An 18,090-nucleotide genomic window follows, 5' to 3' on the forward strand; every position below is an offset into this window, starting at 1 on the left:
GTTTTGAAACAGTGAAATGTAAATAAAAGTTTATTTTGTTGCATCAAATCGATCAGTTTTGTTGACTAGTTTTATTATTATTTATTATTTATTTATTTATTATTTATTATTAAGTTTATTATGTCACTAAATAAGTTAGGTTTAGGGGTTTTGTTTAGGGTTTAGGACTAGTTTTATTATTATTTATTATTTATTTATTATTATTTATTATTAAGTTTATTATGTCACTAAATAAATTAGGTTTAGGGGTTTACGGTTAGGTTTAGGATTAGGTTTAGGATTATGTTTAGGATTAGGGTTAGGTTTAGGGTTAGGGTTAGGGTTAGGTTTAGGGTTAGGATTAGGGGTTTAGGTTTAGGATTAGGTTTAGGATTAGGTTTAGGGGTTTAGGTTTAGGATTAGGTTTAGGATTAGGTTTAGGGGTTTAGGTTTAGGGGTTTAGGTTTAGGATTAGGTTTAGGATTAGGTTTAGGGGTTTAGGTTTAGGTTTAGGTTTAGGGTTAGGATTAGGGTTAGGTTTAGGGTTAGGATTAGGTTTAGGATTAGGTTTAGGGTTAGGTGTAGGGTTAGGTTTAGGGTTAGGGTTAGGATTAGGTTTAGGGTTAGGTTTAGGGTTAGGGTTAGGTTTAGGATTAGGTTTAGGGTTAGGTTTAGGGTTAGGATTAGGGGTTTAGGTTTAGGATTAGGATTAGGTTTAGGGGTTTAGGTTTAGGATTAGGTTTAGGATTAGGTTTAGGATTAGGGAATAAAGATATCAATTACAGACAGTAAAATGTAGTACTAAAAGTTTATTTTGTTGCATCAAATGGAATAAAGATATCGATTACAGAATCAATAAATCAGTTTATTATGTCAGTAAATAAGATAAACAGTCAGCAAGTCAGCAGTAGAAGCATATTATGTCAGTAAATATACAGAATCAATAAATCAGTTTATTATGTCAGTAAATAAGATAAAAAGTCAGAACTATAAGCTTATTATGTCACTAAGACAAAAAGTCAACAGTAGAAGCATATTATGTCAGTAAATAAGATAAAATAAATTAAGTTTTAAATTACTCAAAATTATTATGTCAACAAATCAATTAATTTAGAAGTCAATATTATTAGATATTGCATGTAGATAATCTGTAAATTCACGCCCTGCATATGTGGGCAGAATTGCAGCAAGACGTCTTGAAAGTTGTATATATTTAGATTTGCTGGCTGGTTGACTGTTGGTGATTCCGCTTTGAATTCGTGTGATGTTTTGTTCTGTCATGTCTTGCTCCTGCTGGAAATGATGAAGCAATGTGTAGATGGTTAGATGGTGGCATGATACAGATGTTTGGAAAGCGTGATGCCAACCCTCGATAGAATTATTGGTTCGTGGCAAGCCATGAGCAACACGTTCTCGCATGTTCCACATCGTGATGGGAAATAATGGATTTGCTCTTCGATTGCGTCTCCAACGGCCGATGTAATTATCTTCCCAGTAATCGTAAATATTTTGTAGAGTGTCAGGTTTAGTGTCATTAAGTTCATCAAAGGCAGAGCCAACATCTTCTGGAGGAACAAAACTCAGTCCAATCAGCATCTTTGAGTACATTTTAAATTTATCATCGTCACGATATAAATTGGTTAACCCTTCGTGTTGTATACGACATGACGATTGCGACCAAGATGAGGATATTTAATGCTTCCATCCGCACAATCTTACTGTACGGCTCGGAATTGTGGACTTTACTTAAAAGCGACCTGAACCTATTAGAACGATTCCAGCTAAGATGCCTGCGCAACATTCTGCACATAACTCTACGGGACCGATGGAAAAACGAAACGGTATTGCAGCTGTGTAAAAACCAAACTACAATCGAACTTTACCTAAGAAGACAACGACTTAGATGGTTTGGACACGTTTGCCGTATGGACAATAGCCGATTACCTTACCGATCGATTAACTCGCTGCAACCGGATGGGTGGAAAATCGCACGAAATGCCCCAAAGAAAACGTGGATATCCCAAGTGGCTCACGATCTTCAACCACTCCATTTCTCGATAACCGATGCCCAACAAGCCGCCCTAAATCGGAAGCAATGGCGTGCTGTAATCCGTGACGTCCTGCCCCTGGCCTTCACAATGCAACGGTCACTGCCTTATGGTCGTTGACATTTACGAAGATTAAGTCAGTAAGTCAAGTCAGTATACGACGCCATAAGGACTGACCAATGTGAAACAGACAGCCCAGTATGGTAGCATTTGGAAATACACTAGTGAGTGCATTCATAGTTGCTATTTCAAAATCTATTAGAATGCTGACAGGCGTGACAGAAGGTTGCAGTTCAATTACTTTGCGGAAACCCCTCTCATAGTCAGCCCGTGATTTTGTTTTCAATAGAACATATATTAGTGGTATTGAGCGATTGTCAATTAAGGAATGAATGGTAAATACCTGGAGAAATATTTCAGGCGCTACTTTAAATGTTCCATCCATGAACCAGTGTGGATATTCCTCCAGCAATTTTAAATTTGCTGCAGTCCCGAACATAAATATTCTATTAGTGTCTTGCTCACCCGAATCCCAGAGAAGAAAATTTTCTGCACGTGTTGTCACCTTCATGGAGTCTGGAATAATAATTTCGTGAACACATTGTGGTCTTGGATGGGTGACATCAGGCCTCTTCCATTTTCTCTGTATAGTACGCTGGCTTGCTGAAAAGGATGGCAAAAGATGGGCTGCTTCTAGTGAGACTCCAGCTGTGCTACTGAGAATAATTTGGCGTGGTTTTTCGACACTGTTTTCCGCTTTTTCGCGTATAGTAGCTTTTACTTTCTCACTTTCGTTTTTGGCATTGTCTGGAGCGTGCATGTGTTCAGAAGATGTTTCTAATGTGCCATCTGTCTTCATTTTAAGTCTGCCTGCACACTCTTTTTTAATACACCTCCATGAAGAAGACTTATCTAAATTTAATTTGTCCTGTCGGTATCTATAGCCTTCATAGAGTAAATGAGGTTTGCCTTTTTGTGACTTTATCATCTCCATGCCACTTTAAATTTAAATTAAAGTAATATTGAGAATTACTTTTAGTGGCACAGTGCAGTTAATTATACAGGTTTTGCACAGCTTGAGATTGTGTCAGCGTTTTAAAGTTTTAAGCAGTTGACACTTGACAGCTTCAGAACAGCAACCTGACAGCTTTCAGAGCGTTTAGAACTGCAAACTGTACCTGTGAGGGTAGCTGCTCTTTAACGTTTTCAGCATTTGACAGTTGACAGCTTTGACAGTTGACAGCCGTTTGAATTGCAGCATGTGCGCGCGATGGTTTGACAGTTGAAAGGTTTGACAGTTGCAAAGTTCCACACGATGGTTTGCCATTTGACAGCTTTGACAGTTGCAACGTGCACGCGATGGTTTGACATTTGACAGCTTTGACAGTTGCAACGTGCACGCGAAGGTTTGACAGCGCGCGATGGTTTGAATCCTTTGACAGTTGCAACGCGCGCGCGATTCTTTGACAGTTGACAGCTGCAACATGTTAGCGCGATTGCGCCTGCGTGATGACGCCACACTAGCGTCGCATTTTGCTAATAGATAGTATGGAAAGGCGCGGATTTGCCCTACGCCCTTATGTCTCCGTGCTAAGGTCGATTTCGCTTCAGCGATTCGGACGGCGCGGATTAGACCTTTGCGCTTATGTCTCCGCGCAGAAGGGCTTCGCAATATTGTGGTGGAACCAGAGAACCACACCTCCAATATTTAGGCTGTACATTCGGATACATAGAAGCCAGCTTTTTAGGATCTAAATGCCATCTATAGAACATCTTATAAAAATTTTTTCTCAGATTTTGAGCTTGTGTGAATTTCACATTTGTTACCCATATTCTTTCCCATGTATCCAACATTATTGGTTCTTCAATATTTTGAGCCCACTTTATCGTACAATCTTTAACTAATTCTGTTTCCGAATCCATCTGTATTAATACATTATATATCCTCTTTATATGCATTCAGCTTTGATCTCTTATTTGTTTAAACAAATTATCTTCAGCTTGATCTATTTTTTGATCTATTTTCCACCTGGCCTGTAATTGCCCATACTGGAACCATGTTTGAACTACCTTCTCCTCTTTTAATACCTCTAGAGATTTTAGTTGTAGTACCCCCCTTTCCAAAATGAGAAGCTGTCTATAGGTAGTTCTATCCTGTTTTTGTGCTATGTTCATATTTTCAATTGTATGTCTAGGAATTGCCCACATGGGTATTTTGTCATTTAATTTATATTGGTATTTTTTCCAGACCCACAGTAAAGCATTTCTTAAAATATGACTTTTAAACTTCTTATCCAGTTTTTTGTTGAATAACAGGTAAGCATGCCAACCATATACCAGATCATGTCCCTCGATATTCAATATTCTATCATTAGTTAAATGAGTCCAATCACTAATTACAGATAGCGCCACTGCATCGTAATATAATTTTAGGTTAGGTAATTTCAAGCCTCCTCTCTCCCGTACATCTTGCATTATTTTCATCTTTACCCTCGGCTTCTTTCCTGTCCATACAAATTTGTTGATACCCTTCTGCCATTCTAAAAGATTCGCATCTTTTTTAAGTATAGGTAACATTTGGAAGAGAAATAAAAATTTTGGAAAAATGTTCATTTTCACTGCCGCAATCCTACCCAGCAAAGATAAGTGCAATTTCTCCCATTTTTTCATCTCTATCTGTATACTATGCCAAAGTGGTTCATAATTATGCTTATATAATTTCCCGTTTGAGGTTAAAATATTGACTCCAAGATATTTGACTTTTTTGACCACCTCACATCCTAGCATCCCTCCTAGTTCTTCCTTTTGTTTAGTATTCATATTTATAGCTAATATTTTGGTTTTTCCTAAATTTATTTTAAAACCAGATACTTGACCATATTGATTAATCGTATTCATTAAAACCCTACTGGATCCCTGCGGTTGTTCCAATATTATGATCAAATCATCCGCAAAGGCACGCACTCTGTATTCTTGCTGCCTAATCTTGATCCCTTTTAGACCATCCAAGCCCCGCATTTTATTCAACAATACTTCCAAAGTTATAATAAACAATAGCGGGGACAAAGGACAGCCCTGTCTTGTACCTTTTCCAATTTGAAAGAGTCTGTTAAACTTCCATTGACTATAATTTGTGCTGTTTGCTGTTGGTATATTGCTTTAATTGACTGTAAAAAATTATCTCCTATCTGCATTTTTTGCAATATCTTCAACAGAAATTGCCAATTAACTCGATCAAAAGCCTTCTCAGCATCCAATAATAAAAACGCAGCAGGGATCTGGTTGTTCTTTCCCAGATATTCTAATGCATTAATAATTAATCTGACATTACTTTTCATCTGTCTCCCCTGTATAAAACCTGTTTGGTCAGTGTGTATCAATTGTTGAATAACCAGCATTAACCTATTTGCTAGTATTTTAGTAAAGATTTTATAATCTACATTAAGTAATGAGATAGGTCTATAATTTTTTGGTTGGGTAGTATCTTGATCTTCTTTGGGTACCAAAGATATAAACGCTGTCTTCCAAGATGGAGGCACTTTACCTTCCGTTTGAATCTTATTAAATAATTCTCTATGAGGTTCTACCATTTCTAACTGTAAATTTTTATAGTAAACCGCTGTCAAACCATCTGTACCTGGTGCTTTCCCTAACTTTAATTGCTTAATTACCTGCAAAATTTCCCCCGAGGTTATTGGTTGATTCAATTTTTGTCTGTGCTCTTCTCTAACTGAAGGTATTTTCTCTTTATCTAAATATTTGTCTATATCTAGACCATTAAATTTATCCCCTTTATACAATTCTGTAAAAAATTCCCGAAATACCTTTTGAATCTCTTCCTGTTGAAACACCTCCTTCCCTCTGTAAATCAGTTTAGATATATTTCGAGTTTTCCTTTTTTTCCTAATCTGATAAGCTAACCATCTGCCAGGTTTGTTTGCATTACAAAAGGTATTGTGTTTTGCATATAATAAATTAGTGGCTACCTGGTCAGAGATCAACATGTCAAATTGAGATTTTAATATGGTGATAGCTTCCTTAACCTTTGTATCGCCTGGATTCATTGTTAACTCCAACTCTTTCCTCTTAATTTCCTCTTCCAATTCTGTTCGTTTTAACCCTTGTTTATATCTATGTGTTTTATTTATATTCATCAGCACTCCTCTCATATACGCTTTGCTTGCATCCCATACGAATTCCATAGATGTACCCTTATTCATATTCAAAACGAAATATTCAGATAACAATTTTTTACAATCATTAATATACTTTTCATATCTAAATAAGTTTTCATTCAATCTCCAAGACCTTCTTGCCTGCACTACCCTTCCCAACTCCATCCAAACTGGGTTATGGTCCGAAAGGACCCTAGCCGCAATCTTTGTCTTCTTGACCCTAGAAAGCAAATCATTAGTGATTAGTATAAAATCAATCCTTGAAAGGGATTGATGTCTATCAGAGAAGAAAGTGAAATCATATTCCTCTGCATTTCTTTCTCGCCAAATATCTCTCAGTTCAAAGTCGTCCATCATGTCAAAAAAAAGGTTTGGGTAGCTTTGCTCGCATCTTAGTATTTGGGCGAGAAGTCTTCTTATCTCTCTTAGTGTCTATCACACCATTCCAATCACCCAATAGTATGCAGGACCTATAGTCCCACTGTACTAATTTGGCATGAAGATTTCTATAGAATCCATCTTGCTGTTGATTAGGAGCATAAATTCCCAAAAGTAATGTCTTTTTCCCTTCTAGGATTAGGTCTAAAGCGATATATCTTCCGAAGGGATCTGCTTCAATTAATTCAGCTTTCATGTCTTTTCTTAAGTATACAACTATACCATTCTTCTTTTCCATAGCAGAAGCTACAAAATGTTGACCAAGTTTTGAGTTAATCAGATATTTTTGATCAGTTGATTTGATATGAGTTTCTTGCAAACAAATTATGTCATTCTTAAACTGTTTGAGATAGTGAAGTATTTTCTTTCTCTTCTGTGGGGAATTCAATCCATTGACATTCCATGTTAAGATCTTAGTTGTCATCTTTGGTTGGCTGAAGCATTTTTAGAGCTTCTTGCATGGCCTGTTTAACCTTATGTCAGCTTCTGCTTTGCTGTCGCTTCAGCTGCCATGAAACGGGGAGGGGGGCATGGTATTTGGGAGGGGTTACTCATTGTGCTGGAGGAAAGTTCTGGAGTTCATTGACTGTTCGGACTGCGCATGCGTGGGTGTTTCCCGCCTGGACTAACGGCACCGACATTCCATCTTCGTGATGCCTTTTGAAGTTATCTCACACCTGACACTTGAAAGACTTATGATTGGGCTGGGATGGTGATGCCAAGGGGTGGGGAATGGGCTATTCTATATATCAACTGCTTTCGCGCCTAATTAACCAGACTTCGCTATGCATTCTCTTTAACCATTTTTAATTAGTAAAAGTACATTTGATTTCTACGAATGGAGTCTCATGGTTTTCCTTTCCTAATTAATAAATGGAGAAGATCTGACAGTTAGCGAAGTCTCATCAACACCTTTCCAGGAGACTACAATCTACCATGGGAGGTGCAAAAAAAACCTACAAAGGAGGCACAACAGAGGGGGGGAAAAAATGTCTGCGCCAACCAGTGATGGTGAAAAAGAAAAAGAGACCACTGAAATCTTGTTTCCTGAAGAATTGGCTCAGCTGGAGATATCGTGCCCTGCTAGCCCTCCCCGTTGGTCTTTGTCGGTGGGACAAATTGAGGAGGGAGCCACCTGGGATGCAGGCGTTACCAGACGAAAACACCAAGAAAGGCCGTTGGCGGCAGCCGAACGAAGACCCCAGGAAAGAGATCAACCTGATTACTTGGAACCGAGGTACTCTGGGCTAAGTTTTGGGGAAGGCGAGGAGACCGAGAGGGGATGGGGCCGAGAAAACCCACGAGCAGCTTCACCCCCCCCCCAGCCAGGGATGCTGCCAGACCAGGGGCTCCACTCCCCAGAAGACGCAGAATGGCTAAAGTTCCCCCTTTGCCTGTAAAATTTGATGGAAACCCTAAGAAACTGGGGTCTTTCATCATGCAAGTCTATAATTATATGGAAATCTATGGGCCCGATTTTGACTCAGATACCTTGAAAGTAAGAATGATTTTGCTTGCATTAGACGGGGAGGCCTCTGACTGGGGGACAGGATTACATCAATCAAACTCCCCCCTCCTGAGGAATTTCAATGCGTTTATGGGAGCTTTCAAGAGGCGGTTTGATGACCCCCTGACTGAGAAACAGGGCAAACTGAAATTTATGACCCTCGCGCAGGAGGACAGGCCAGTGTACGATTACATTCAGGAGTTTCAACACCTTTGTAATTACATGAGAGGGTGGGGTGAAGAAGCCCTCTTGGACAAATTTGCTTTGGGCTTGGATGAAGATATTTATCAACAATGTGTTAATCGCAACCTTCCCAAACGCTTAACTGTTTGGTTTGAACACGCGGCCGACATTGAACTGGATTTAATAAGGCTCAAATGTGCTAGGGAGGAGAGGCAGAAGAAAAAAGAGAAAGCTGCGAAATCTTCCCCCACAAGCCGCAAAACCCCTTTCGGAGGCAAAGCCGAGGGGAGGGGAGGCCCCTCTGGAAGACCCAGGGCGATTACTTGCTTTCGTTGTGGGAAACTTGGCCATCGCGCTCCAGATTGCCGCGCCCAACTGCCCTCCGCCCTAACCCCTTCCAAGCGGGAGGGGAAATCCACCAAGCCCTCAGATAAGAAGAAAGAAGCTGCGTTTGCCGCTGATTCCACCCCACCCCCCCACTTCAGCCAGGCTTTGGAGGGAGAAGCGGATGTCTCCACCAGCTCCTCGGATGACTCCGATGACGACGCCTCGCCTCGCTGGGTGAGTTCAAACAAAGGTCCTATGCTAATCCCCGTAGAATTAAGGGTTCTGCCCGACGGGGGGTCTGAATGCCTTTCTGCCTTACTTGACTCGGGCTGTTCCCGCTCAATGATCAACCCTGCTATGGTGGAAAAACTGGGCCTCAAGCTGAAGACTTTAAAAACCCCTATTGTCTTTTGCCAGATAGATGGGTCCATCGCTTGGGGGGGGGCGCCCATTTCTTTACTGAACCCTTAGAGATGAAAATGGGATCCCACACGGAACTAATCTCTTTTATTGTGGCTCCTGGGATGGAAAGACCACTCATTTTGGGCCTGCCTTGGCTTCGCAAATGGAACCCTCGCATAAATTGGAGGGAGGGATGGCTGCGGATTCGCACGGCCACACCTCCGGAAGGGGAGGAAGTTTCTTCACACCCTGTTGGCTGCAGTTCTGATTTGGCCGCTAGAGGGCAGGAGCGGATTGAAGGAGAGGAAAAAATTCCGAAAGTCTATTGGGACTTGAGGGGAGTTTTTAGTGAGACATCGTCCGACAAGCTTCCGCCCAAAGGCCTACTGATTGCTCAATCGACATATTACCCGGGGTTAAGCTACCAAAACCCCAAATATATTCTATGTCACCAAGAGAAATGGAGGAGATGAGAAAATTCATCGATAAAAATTTGGAAAGAGGTTTCATTGAGCCTGCCCGCCCTAAGGTTGCTGCCCCTGTGCTGTTCCGTGAAAAGAAAGATGGCTCCTTGAGCTTATGTGTTAATTTTAAAAATCTTAACGCCATTTCTGCCCAAAATTTATACCCGCTACCATTGATGAAGGACATGTTGGCCCACTTGGGGAAGGGCCGCATCTTCACTAAACTGGACCTCCGGGAAGCATACTATAGGGTCCGTATAAAGGAGGGAGATGAATGGAAAACTGCTTTCAACTGTCCTCTTGGTTGCTTCCAGTTCCGGGTCATGCCTTTTGGCCTGCAGGGGGCCCCTGCCGTCTTCATGCAGTTAATTAATGAAATCTTGCATGACCACCTTTACAAAGGCGTTATCGTATATTTGGACGATATCCTTATCTATTCTCACACTTATGACCAACACGTCGCTCTAGTGCGCACTGTTTTAAAGAAGCTCAGGGCTGCTGAACTTTATGCCAAGTTGTCTAAGTGTGAGTTTCACCAAGCTAAGATTGATTACCTCGGGTATTGCATCTCCCCCGCCGGCATTGAAATGGACCCTGGGAAAGTTAAAGTGGTCACGGAGTGGGAGGCGCCCCGAACGCGCAGACAATTGCAAAAAAATTTGGGTTTTGCTAATTTCTATCGTCAATTCATCCCTTCTTTTGCCAAAATTGCGCTTCCTATCACCAATTTGCTGAAGTCCAAGGGTGGGCCTAAACCTAAGCCTAGCAAACCTTTGGATTGGACCATGGAGTGCCAAGCTGCTTTCGAGAAACTTAAGCGCCTTTTTGCTGCGGAACCGGTCCTGAAGCATCCCGACATTGACAAGCCTTTTGTTGTCCAGGCTGATGCCAGTGATGTCGCTGTTGGTGCGGTCTTGCTACAAGTCAACGATCAAGGTAACTTGCAACCATGCGCTTACACATCACGTAAACTCACGGACACTGAGAGGCGTTGGGCCATTTGGGAGAAGGAAGCGTTTGCGGTGCGCTGGGCCTTAACCACATGGCGCCATTTTCTGGAGGGCACCAAGCACCCTTTTGAGGTGTGGACTGATAACAAGAATTTGGAGGCATTAAGGACCCCGCGCCGTCTGTCCCCTAAACAGATGCGGCGGGCCCAACACTTCAACCGTTTCAATTTCACACTCAAATATATCCCTGGGGGGGAAAACTTCATGGCGGATGCTTTGTCCAGACTCCCTCAATACAACTGCTCGAAACTGAGCATTGTTCAGCCGGTTGTTCCCACTTCTAGCCTGGCGGCTCCGGTGGTCACTCGACAGCAAGCGCGCTCGAAGGTGGACATGCCTCAAGATTTTCTCTCTGACCTCAAATGCGCCCTTCCTCAGGACGATTGGTTCCAGGGGCATCAGGATGAATGTACGATGAGGGATGACCTGCCGTGGATCGGAGCCAAACTTTATGTCCCCGCCTCTCTTCATCTCGTCGTCCTCCAACGCGCTTCCGATACCAAGTTGGCGGGTCACTTTGGCTTCGTGAAGATTTTGCATCTCGTAAAGAGGCAATTCTGGTGGCCCTCTTTGAAAAAAGACATTGAACAGTATGTTGCTAGTTGCCCGGTTTGTGCGGCCAACTTCATTGTTGAAGTCCAGCCCCGACTGAAATGAATGTATCTGTGTTGTTTTTTAACTTGTTTATTTTATTTTTATTTTATTTTATTTCCCCTCTCTGTAAGCCGCCCGGAGTCCTCCGGGATTGGGCGGCCTATAAATAAAATTAAAACTTGAAACTATTTTTGGCTTTGCTTCCTCCATCAGTCTAGTTAGAGAATAAAAAGCAGGAAGAGAACCCAAAGGAAGAAAATCAAACCAAACCAAAATTACTTTCAGGAAAAGTTGACTGTGGGGAGAATCTCCTACTACAATATCTCTATGCTACAAATTAGAAAAAGGAAAGGGCTTTTCCTGCCCACCATCTCTGTCATGGCCCATATGTTAAAGGACAGCCCTTCTCTGGAAATTAATCTTGCTCTGAAATTCACACATTGATCTACTGTATACAGATATGATAATATGTAAATATTACTATTGATAATCACCATCAATCATCATCCTAGCTTTTTCCCTCCGCAGATGCAAGGCCCGCTTTCCAGGTCAATATTATCAATATTACTATTCGTTTACTAATTAGATTGCTATACTGCTACAGTCTTAAGATGTTTAGTGGCACTCAAAAGCTTTCATATTAAAATAATTGATGATATAGTAAGTTAAATTAAAAAAAACAGTTTCATTCTCAAGCCAGAACAGCATATAATTTATCCGAGGGTGTTGCTTTGATAATTTATCTAAAAACATCTTCTGGAACAATCCTTTCTCATAACCACTGATTGGAACCAACCACTCTTACTATAGGTAGGCTATAAGATCCCTAACACCCAGATGAATCTTTAAGCTCAAATGAAAGACAGGCCTCCACCATCTGCACTATGTATATCTAAAACCCATATATGTTAGTATCACTCTAAAAACCAGGGCAACCTTTAAATAGCTGGGCAGCCAGGCCTTTTAACAAGAGTTATTTGTTCTCCCTACCACAACCAATATATTCTTTTCTGAGTCTTAGTTGATAAGCTGACTTTTTCTACTAAGCCCCACTGAACCAACCTAGGAGAGGAAAAAATGGTTTATGGTTCCCCCTCTTCATGTATCCCATCCAGCCACAGATGGTATCACCCAATGTTGCCACTGGGCTGCTGTTTTTCTTAGTGTCACTTCCATTGGCATTGTGACTACACAAGAGAAGCTCTTCCCTGTCACACTTGCATCCCAATTTTGCACACAAGTGCAAAGGGGCGGAACTTGCATCATATTGCCATTTTCTCCCCTTGTCTCTCATAGATGCTCATAAGCAAACTCCTCTGTTGAGTCTGCTACTCTGTAACTAAAGTATTACTTTCTGGTAAAGAGACAAAACAAAAAGCAATTAGGGACATGTTGGAATAAGAATGTGGTAAGAAGTTGCACATGGACATTCCGTAGAGATCCAAACACAAAAGCCTATTGCAAAGAAGCTGCCCGTTGCTCAACAATTATGCAACAGGAGCTAAAATTTGAGCAAACTCAGCAGCTCCTGAGGAATAACCTATTACATATTTGCTACTACAGTTAGGATGTGTACTTATGTTTCTTTTTTAGAATGGGGTCAATTCCTTTGTCGAAGAAAAGAGTTGTATCAAAAACACAGACTATTAGCAAGTGCACATTGTTTGGTGCGGCTTCAACCAATACTGTACCTTACAGAAGTCAGAATTTTGCTAAAGTTTTGTTCCCACTAAAAGGGGAACAAGTCTGTTGATCTGATACCTTGGGTTTGAACATGAGAATCAAGAAAAATATTTTGGGGAGAATCCAAGTTAATCAATGAGAATGAAGAAAAATATTTTGGGGAGAATCCAAGTTAATCAATACTTTCCGTGGGAAATCACTGGGCAAACAAATCTATTTACCTTTTTTACAAAAACAACAACCCCTAGATATTTTAAATCAACTCAAACCTATCACTTCTGCAATCTCTGAGGAAAAATGCAGGTGAAAACCACAAAAAACAAAGCAGTTATTTATTGGGGATTAAATCTACCAGTTGCCTTTGCAATTGTTACATGGGAGGCATTAAATCTGCCAGTGGATAGCCATTGTCTTGGTTATTCTTCTGCTTTCTTTAATGAAGATTTCTCCTGGAGAATTGTTTGCAGTTTCAAACCATCCTTAGAGTTGGGAAATATTTTCTAACTCTGTATTGAAGTCTGTCCTCCTACAAGTTAAATCCATTATTCTGTGTTCAACATCCCGGAATTAGAGATTAATTAGGCCTTCTTCTTTATTAATACCCATATAGGTGAATGTCTATGGAGATTCTCAGTCATCCAGGTCCTGGTTGTCTCAAATGTGCTTTTTTCTAGAGGCAACTAGATTTCGGGGGTGGGGGGTGAAGATGTTTCGCTTCTCTTAGTTCTGAGCTAAAAAAGCTCTTTGGATGAGAAGCGAAACATCTTCAAAGAAAAACCAGGAAGTCCAGCTGTCTCTTGAAAAAAGCACCTTTGGGGCCCATATAGGTGTTTGAAAAATGCTATTGGATCCCCAATCAATCACTTTCTTCAAAGAAAAAAATATATATCCAGATGCCTCAATCTCATAAAATCCCCCAATTACCTTGGGGTTTTTTCCTGCATTTGTTCAAGCTTGTCTGAATCCTACTGTGATATCCAAAATTGGACACTAATTGAAGGGGAGTATGACCAATGACAATTATAATGTAATTATAATTCCATGTAATTTGGAAATAGTACTTCTGTTGATGCAGCCTACTGATTCTTCCATGCTAGACAGCTTTCTCTCCATTTCCAAGCCCCAATTTCTTAAAAATAAGGTTGAACCTAAATTTCAATCACCTTCACTTTTGTTGGCTTGTACTTAGAACTTGGTATGATAAAGGTATGATTAAGTTAACAAAAAAGGTCAACAGAAATAGGAATTGTCACAAGCCTCAGCTTTGCTGAAAGCAGGGTTCAGCTGTTCCATTTCCAGCTAAATTTGCATATTAGAAAAATGTTGAATAAGCTCTTGAAATAAACCCGTTTTGAAGATGACTGTCATGCCAGAACTGATCCAGAAGTAGCACAAAGTGTGTAAAGTTTGCATTCCTCCTTTTAGCAATCACATCATATTACTGAGCCATATTTAGCTTCAACTACTATGCCAGGTGTAAGTTTACTGTGTCTGATGTCTCATGTTCTATAATTTGTTACATGATTTCTTTTTCTTCAATGAAGAGAATTACACAGATCTCTCTTCAATATAAATTTCTTATTTACAATCCAGTTCTAAAAAGTTAATTCTGATTTTTTTCTGCCTTCTAAGGAAGAGATTCTCAGACGGACTGGGGAAGGGGGCTGCAACCCACTCCCATTCTGGTCATAGACAAGCAGCTGGCATCAGACAAAATCATATGGGAGGCTTCCTGAGTGCTACCCAAAACAACCCAGTCAGGATCGAAGTGCTTTTGCCAACTTATCTTCCCCCTCTTTCAAGAGTACCATGTTTCCCCAAAAATAAGACAGGGCCTTATTTTCTTTTGAACCCCGAAATAAGCGCTTGGCCTTATTTTCAGGAGGTCTTATTATTTTTGAAGTTTGGGAGGCAGTGAGTGTGGTCACTTTATGGCTGCTGCTGTGTTACAATATTTTTAGGCAGGGCTTATTTTTGGGGAGAGCTTAATTTAGTGCATGCTCTCAAAAGCCTGATTGGGCTTATTATCCAGAGAGGTCTTATTTTCAGGGAAACAGGGTAGTTCTTCCCAGCTTCTTCTTAGAGAGCATCACCCTGGATCCTGATGCTGAGTTTCTGCACCCATTCCCAGGTGGGCCAAGTGCTACAGCCCTCCTATTTCTTGTAGGAGGGGATTGTCTTGCAGGAGGTCAGTTGCGCCTTTAAAAAAGGGGAAGGCAAGATTAGCAAAAGCAATTGGATCCTAACAGGGCTACTTGGTGGCACTCAGAAGTGAGTTATGCCTCCTGCTGAAGGCTGTAGCTACAAATGCAAAGGCTACTGACAGCAAGTCTTGGTTCTGGGGGCAAGTTCTAATGATTCTGTTTTGGTGCAAACTCCTAGTTCCTGTTTTGCCTGAAATGGGGAATAGGTTCACACACTAATCTATTACTGTGAGGGTTATGGCCTCACAGAATTTGATAATTCACTTTAAGATATTTCTTATCCAAACATCTTCCTGGCCTTAGGTAGAAGATTTGAGTAGAAGACCTCCAAAGTACTTGGTCTAATGTCTGTTGAAGATGTTTTTTTTTAGCATTCCCAGAATCTACTAAGAAAATTAATAGAATAAAAAAATGAAATTATTAATCTGATAAAACTTCACAGAATAACAGATTTTGAAGGGACCTTTGAGGTCTCCAACCCCCTGCTCAGACAGGAAACCCTACAGACAAATAGTTGCCCAATCGCTTCTTAAAAACCTTGTTGGAGCACCCACAATTTCTGGAGAATAGTTGTCCCACTGATTAATTGTTGTCAGGAAATTCTTTTTAGTTCTAGGTTCCTAGGTTCTCTTCTTCATTAGTTTCCATCCTGCCTTCAGATGCTTTGGAGGACAGATTGACTGCCTCTTCTTCGTGGTAGCCCTTCAAATACTGGAATACTGCTATCATGTTACCCCTTGTCCTTCTTTTCATTAAACTAGACTTGCCCAATTCCAGCAACTGTTCTTTAAATGTTTTAGCCTCCAGTCCCCTAATCATCTTTGTTACTCTTCTCTGCACTCTTTCTAGAGTCGCAACATCTTTTTTTTATTGTGGCGACCAAAACTGCATCTCCTGAAAAAATGGTAATATTGCTTAAATTATTTCACTCCAAATAAGATCAAATACAATCATTTGGCCAGAATAAAGTAAGGTAAGAAGAAAACTATAATTAACATACCATTTCCACCACTGGTTCTTAAAAGACATACAACATAGCATTGGGTGTCTATCCCAGGCAACACACAGACATGAAAAACTAAAGTAAACCACAGAGAGTTAGCATAGTGTTTAACCGTAATTTTGCTTACTACTCTTGTTATAGCCAGCAATTACATCTAGAAACACCAAACAATCCACTTAAAACAATTTACTAACTACACATTTTAAAACGCAAGTGCTAAACTAAACTTGGAGAGGAAAGTAGTATACCGTTGACTGCAGCGCTGAGAATTGATTCTCATCATAAAGGCACATTTTGGTCTGCAACGTCTGCATTATTTAGTTTAAGAAGCCTTGTCTGAACGCATTCAGGTACTGAAACGATTGATTAAAGCAGATGTTCTTCAATTTAGGGGGAAAAGAGTTTTAAAAAGCAGCCGGAAATCCAAAGAGAGAGATTTGTTTACAAAACTCTAAACCATAGTTTACTGAAGTAATCCAGACACCGAGTTTACACTAAGCCAGGGTGACATTTGAGAATGTTTCTATATGTACAAAGCTGGAATTGCTCAACGAATACTTTGCGACAACGGAGACCCGGACTAGCCAACTAGGGAAACCCATCGCTGAAAGACACGGCAATTGTTCAGAACTTCCTGTAACAATCCCCACGCGCACCGTAATGCGGCAATGCGGGTCGCCTATTTTATCCTATATAAACTCTCCGTTTGAATTTACTAATTCGGAGATGTTAAGACTGGACTATGTCGAAGGCAGCCAGGCCTTCCCCCCCCCCCTCCTTTCTTCCAAGGGAAAAACAGTGGCCGGAGGTAGATAGCAAACTCTGGAAACGCCAGCAATTTTTGCCACTGCATCGCCGCCGGGTGGGGTGGGGGGAATGCAGCTGCGCCAGAGTCAAAGAACAACTCGGCTCCGCCGCTTCTGCAGGGCACGTCTCAGACGTGCATAGTACGCGGCGAGGATTTTGCAGCTGTAAGGGACCGCGTTGAGCGGGAACTTCCTATTGCTCCTGCAATGACTTTCCGTCTCCGTTAGGCATGTCTTGAGCGGCGAGAGCCGGATCCATCCGGCCTACCGTATATTTCACCCATATTTTGGGAGGCAGAAGCACAGTCCGTATATAAAGCAGCAGCAAGGCGGAGAACTTGACTCTTGGCTGTTTCTCCGGGAAGGCTTCCTCGGCTTTGCGACGCCGTCTCACTCTAACGCCTGGCGAAGCCCCATTCAACCAAAGAGGGGGGCCTGTGGGGATGCTTCTTGGTGGGGTTGCTGTGTTAATTTGAACCCCACTGCAAAGACCAGGGCTAAAATCAAGGCGGTGGGTAGCGCGACCTTCTCCCTCGCTCTTTTTCGTGAAGGCTAAACTTACTCACCAGCTTAATCTGCAGTGTTTTTTCTGTTCGTGGAGTGGCGGGCATATCCTGGGGAACCTTCTTCCCACTAACTCTTTCAAGAAGCCCCGAAGCAACCCTTCATTCCACCTCGTCCAACATCGCTAGCTCCGCCATTCTTACTACTGGCAAATAGCCCGCTTTCCCCTCCGGGGATTTATGTGTATGATTTCAAGTACAGTGAAGCAAACCTCGTCTGGATTGGCTGTGTTTGGCTAATATTTTAAGCGCTTTAGCGGTGGTAGGTTAAACTAGGGAAAGTATTGACGCTATTCTTCCGCCCTTCTTACCATTGCATATGCTCTAACTTTAAGCTCTAGTGGCTGGTTTAGGAATTGAAACAGGAGCTGGTTGTTGATCGTAGTTAGCAAGTGTTTCTTTAAGCAACAGATCTTTATGTGATTATATGATTTCTCACAACCTTGGCGCACAGGCTATTTCATATTGAAAGTGTTTCGCTTATGAGTCAGCACGGTCCTCCTGATAGATACTATTATTATTTGTTTTAGCGTCTATTTATATCATTGAGATCCTATATTCACACAGGAACTTCTATCACAACTGGAAATACTGTGTTAGTAGCTCTTCATTGTTCATATTAAGAAAGCAGAAGTCACTATTTTCAGCATAGACAAAAGTCTAGAATCAAACCACCATATTTTTTAATACTGAGTATAATATTG

At 41.1% G+C, this 18,090-nt stretch overlaps 1 protein-coding gene across 6 annotated transcripts in view; it reads right to left on the reverse strand.

Annotated features, from left to right (window-relative positions):
- The window catches only part of TMEM94 (transmembrane protein 94), a 106,023-nt gene extending 88,486 nt beyond the window's left edge, over nt 1-17,537 (reverse strand). For 5 of the 6 annotated variants that reach the window (XM_087709957.1, XM_087709952.1, XM_087709955.1 and 2 more), the window contains exon 1: nt 17,390-17,521. Coding sequence is in view for 1 of the 6 variants with exons in the window: in XM_087709954.1 (XP_087566080.1) it covers nt 17,390-17,434 (45 nt within the window). In the remaining 5 variants the exon portion in view is untranslated. Of the gene's footprint in view, nt 1-17,389 lie in introns of all 6 variants that reach the window. The other variant, XM_087709954.1, reaches the window with a different exon arrangement.
- Between the last annotated feature and the right edge of the window lie 553 nt (nt 17,538-18,090).

The sequence above is a fragment of the Thamnophis sirtalis genome, unplaced genomic scaffold (genome assembly GCF_051295495.1).
Source record: "Thamnophis sirtalis isolate CommonGarterSnake01/CBP01778 unplaced genomic scaffold, rThaSir2_p1.2 scaffold_3, whole genome shotgun sequence".
In the NCBI taxonomy this organism is placed as follows: domain Eukaryota; kingdom Metazoa; phylum Chordata; class Lepidosauria; order Squamata; family Natricidae; genus Thamnophis; species Thamnophis sirtalis.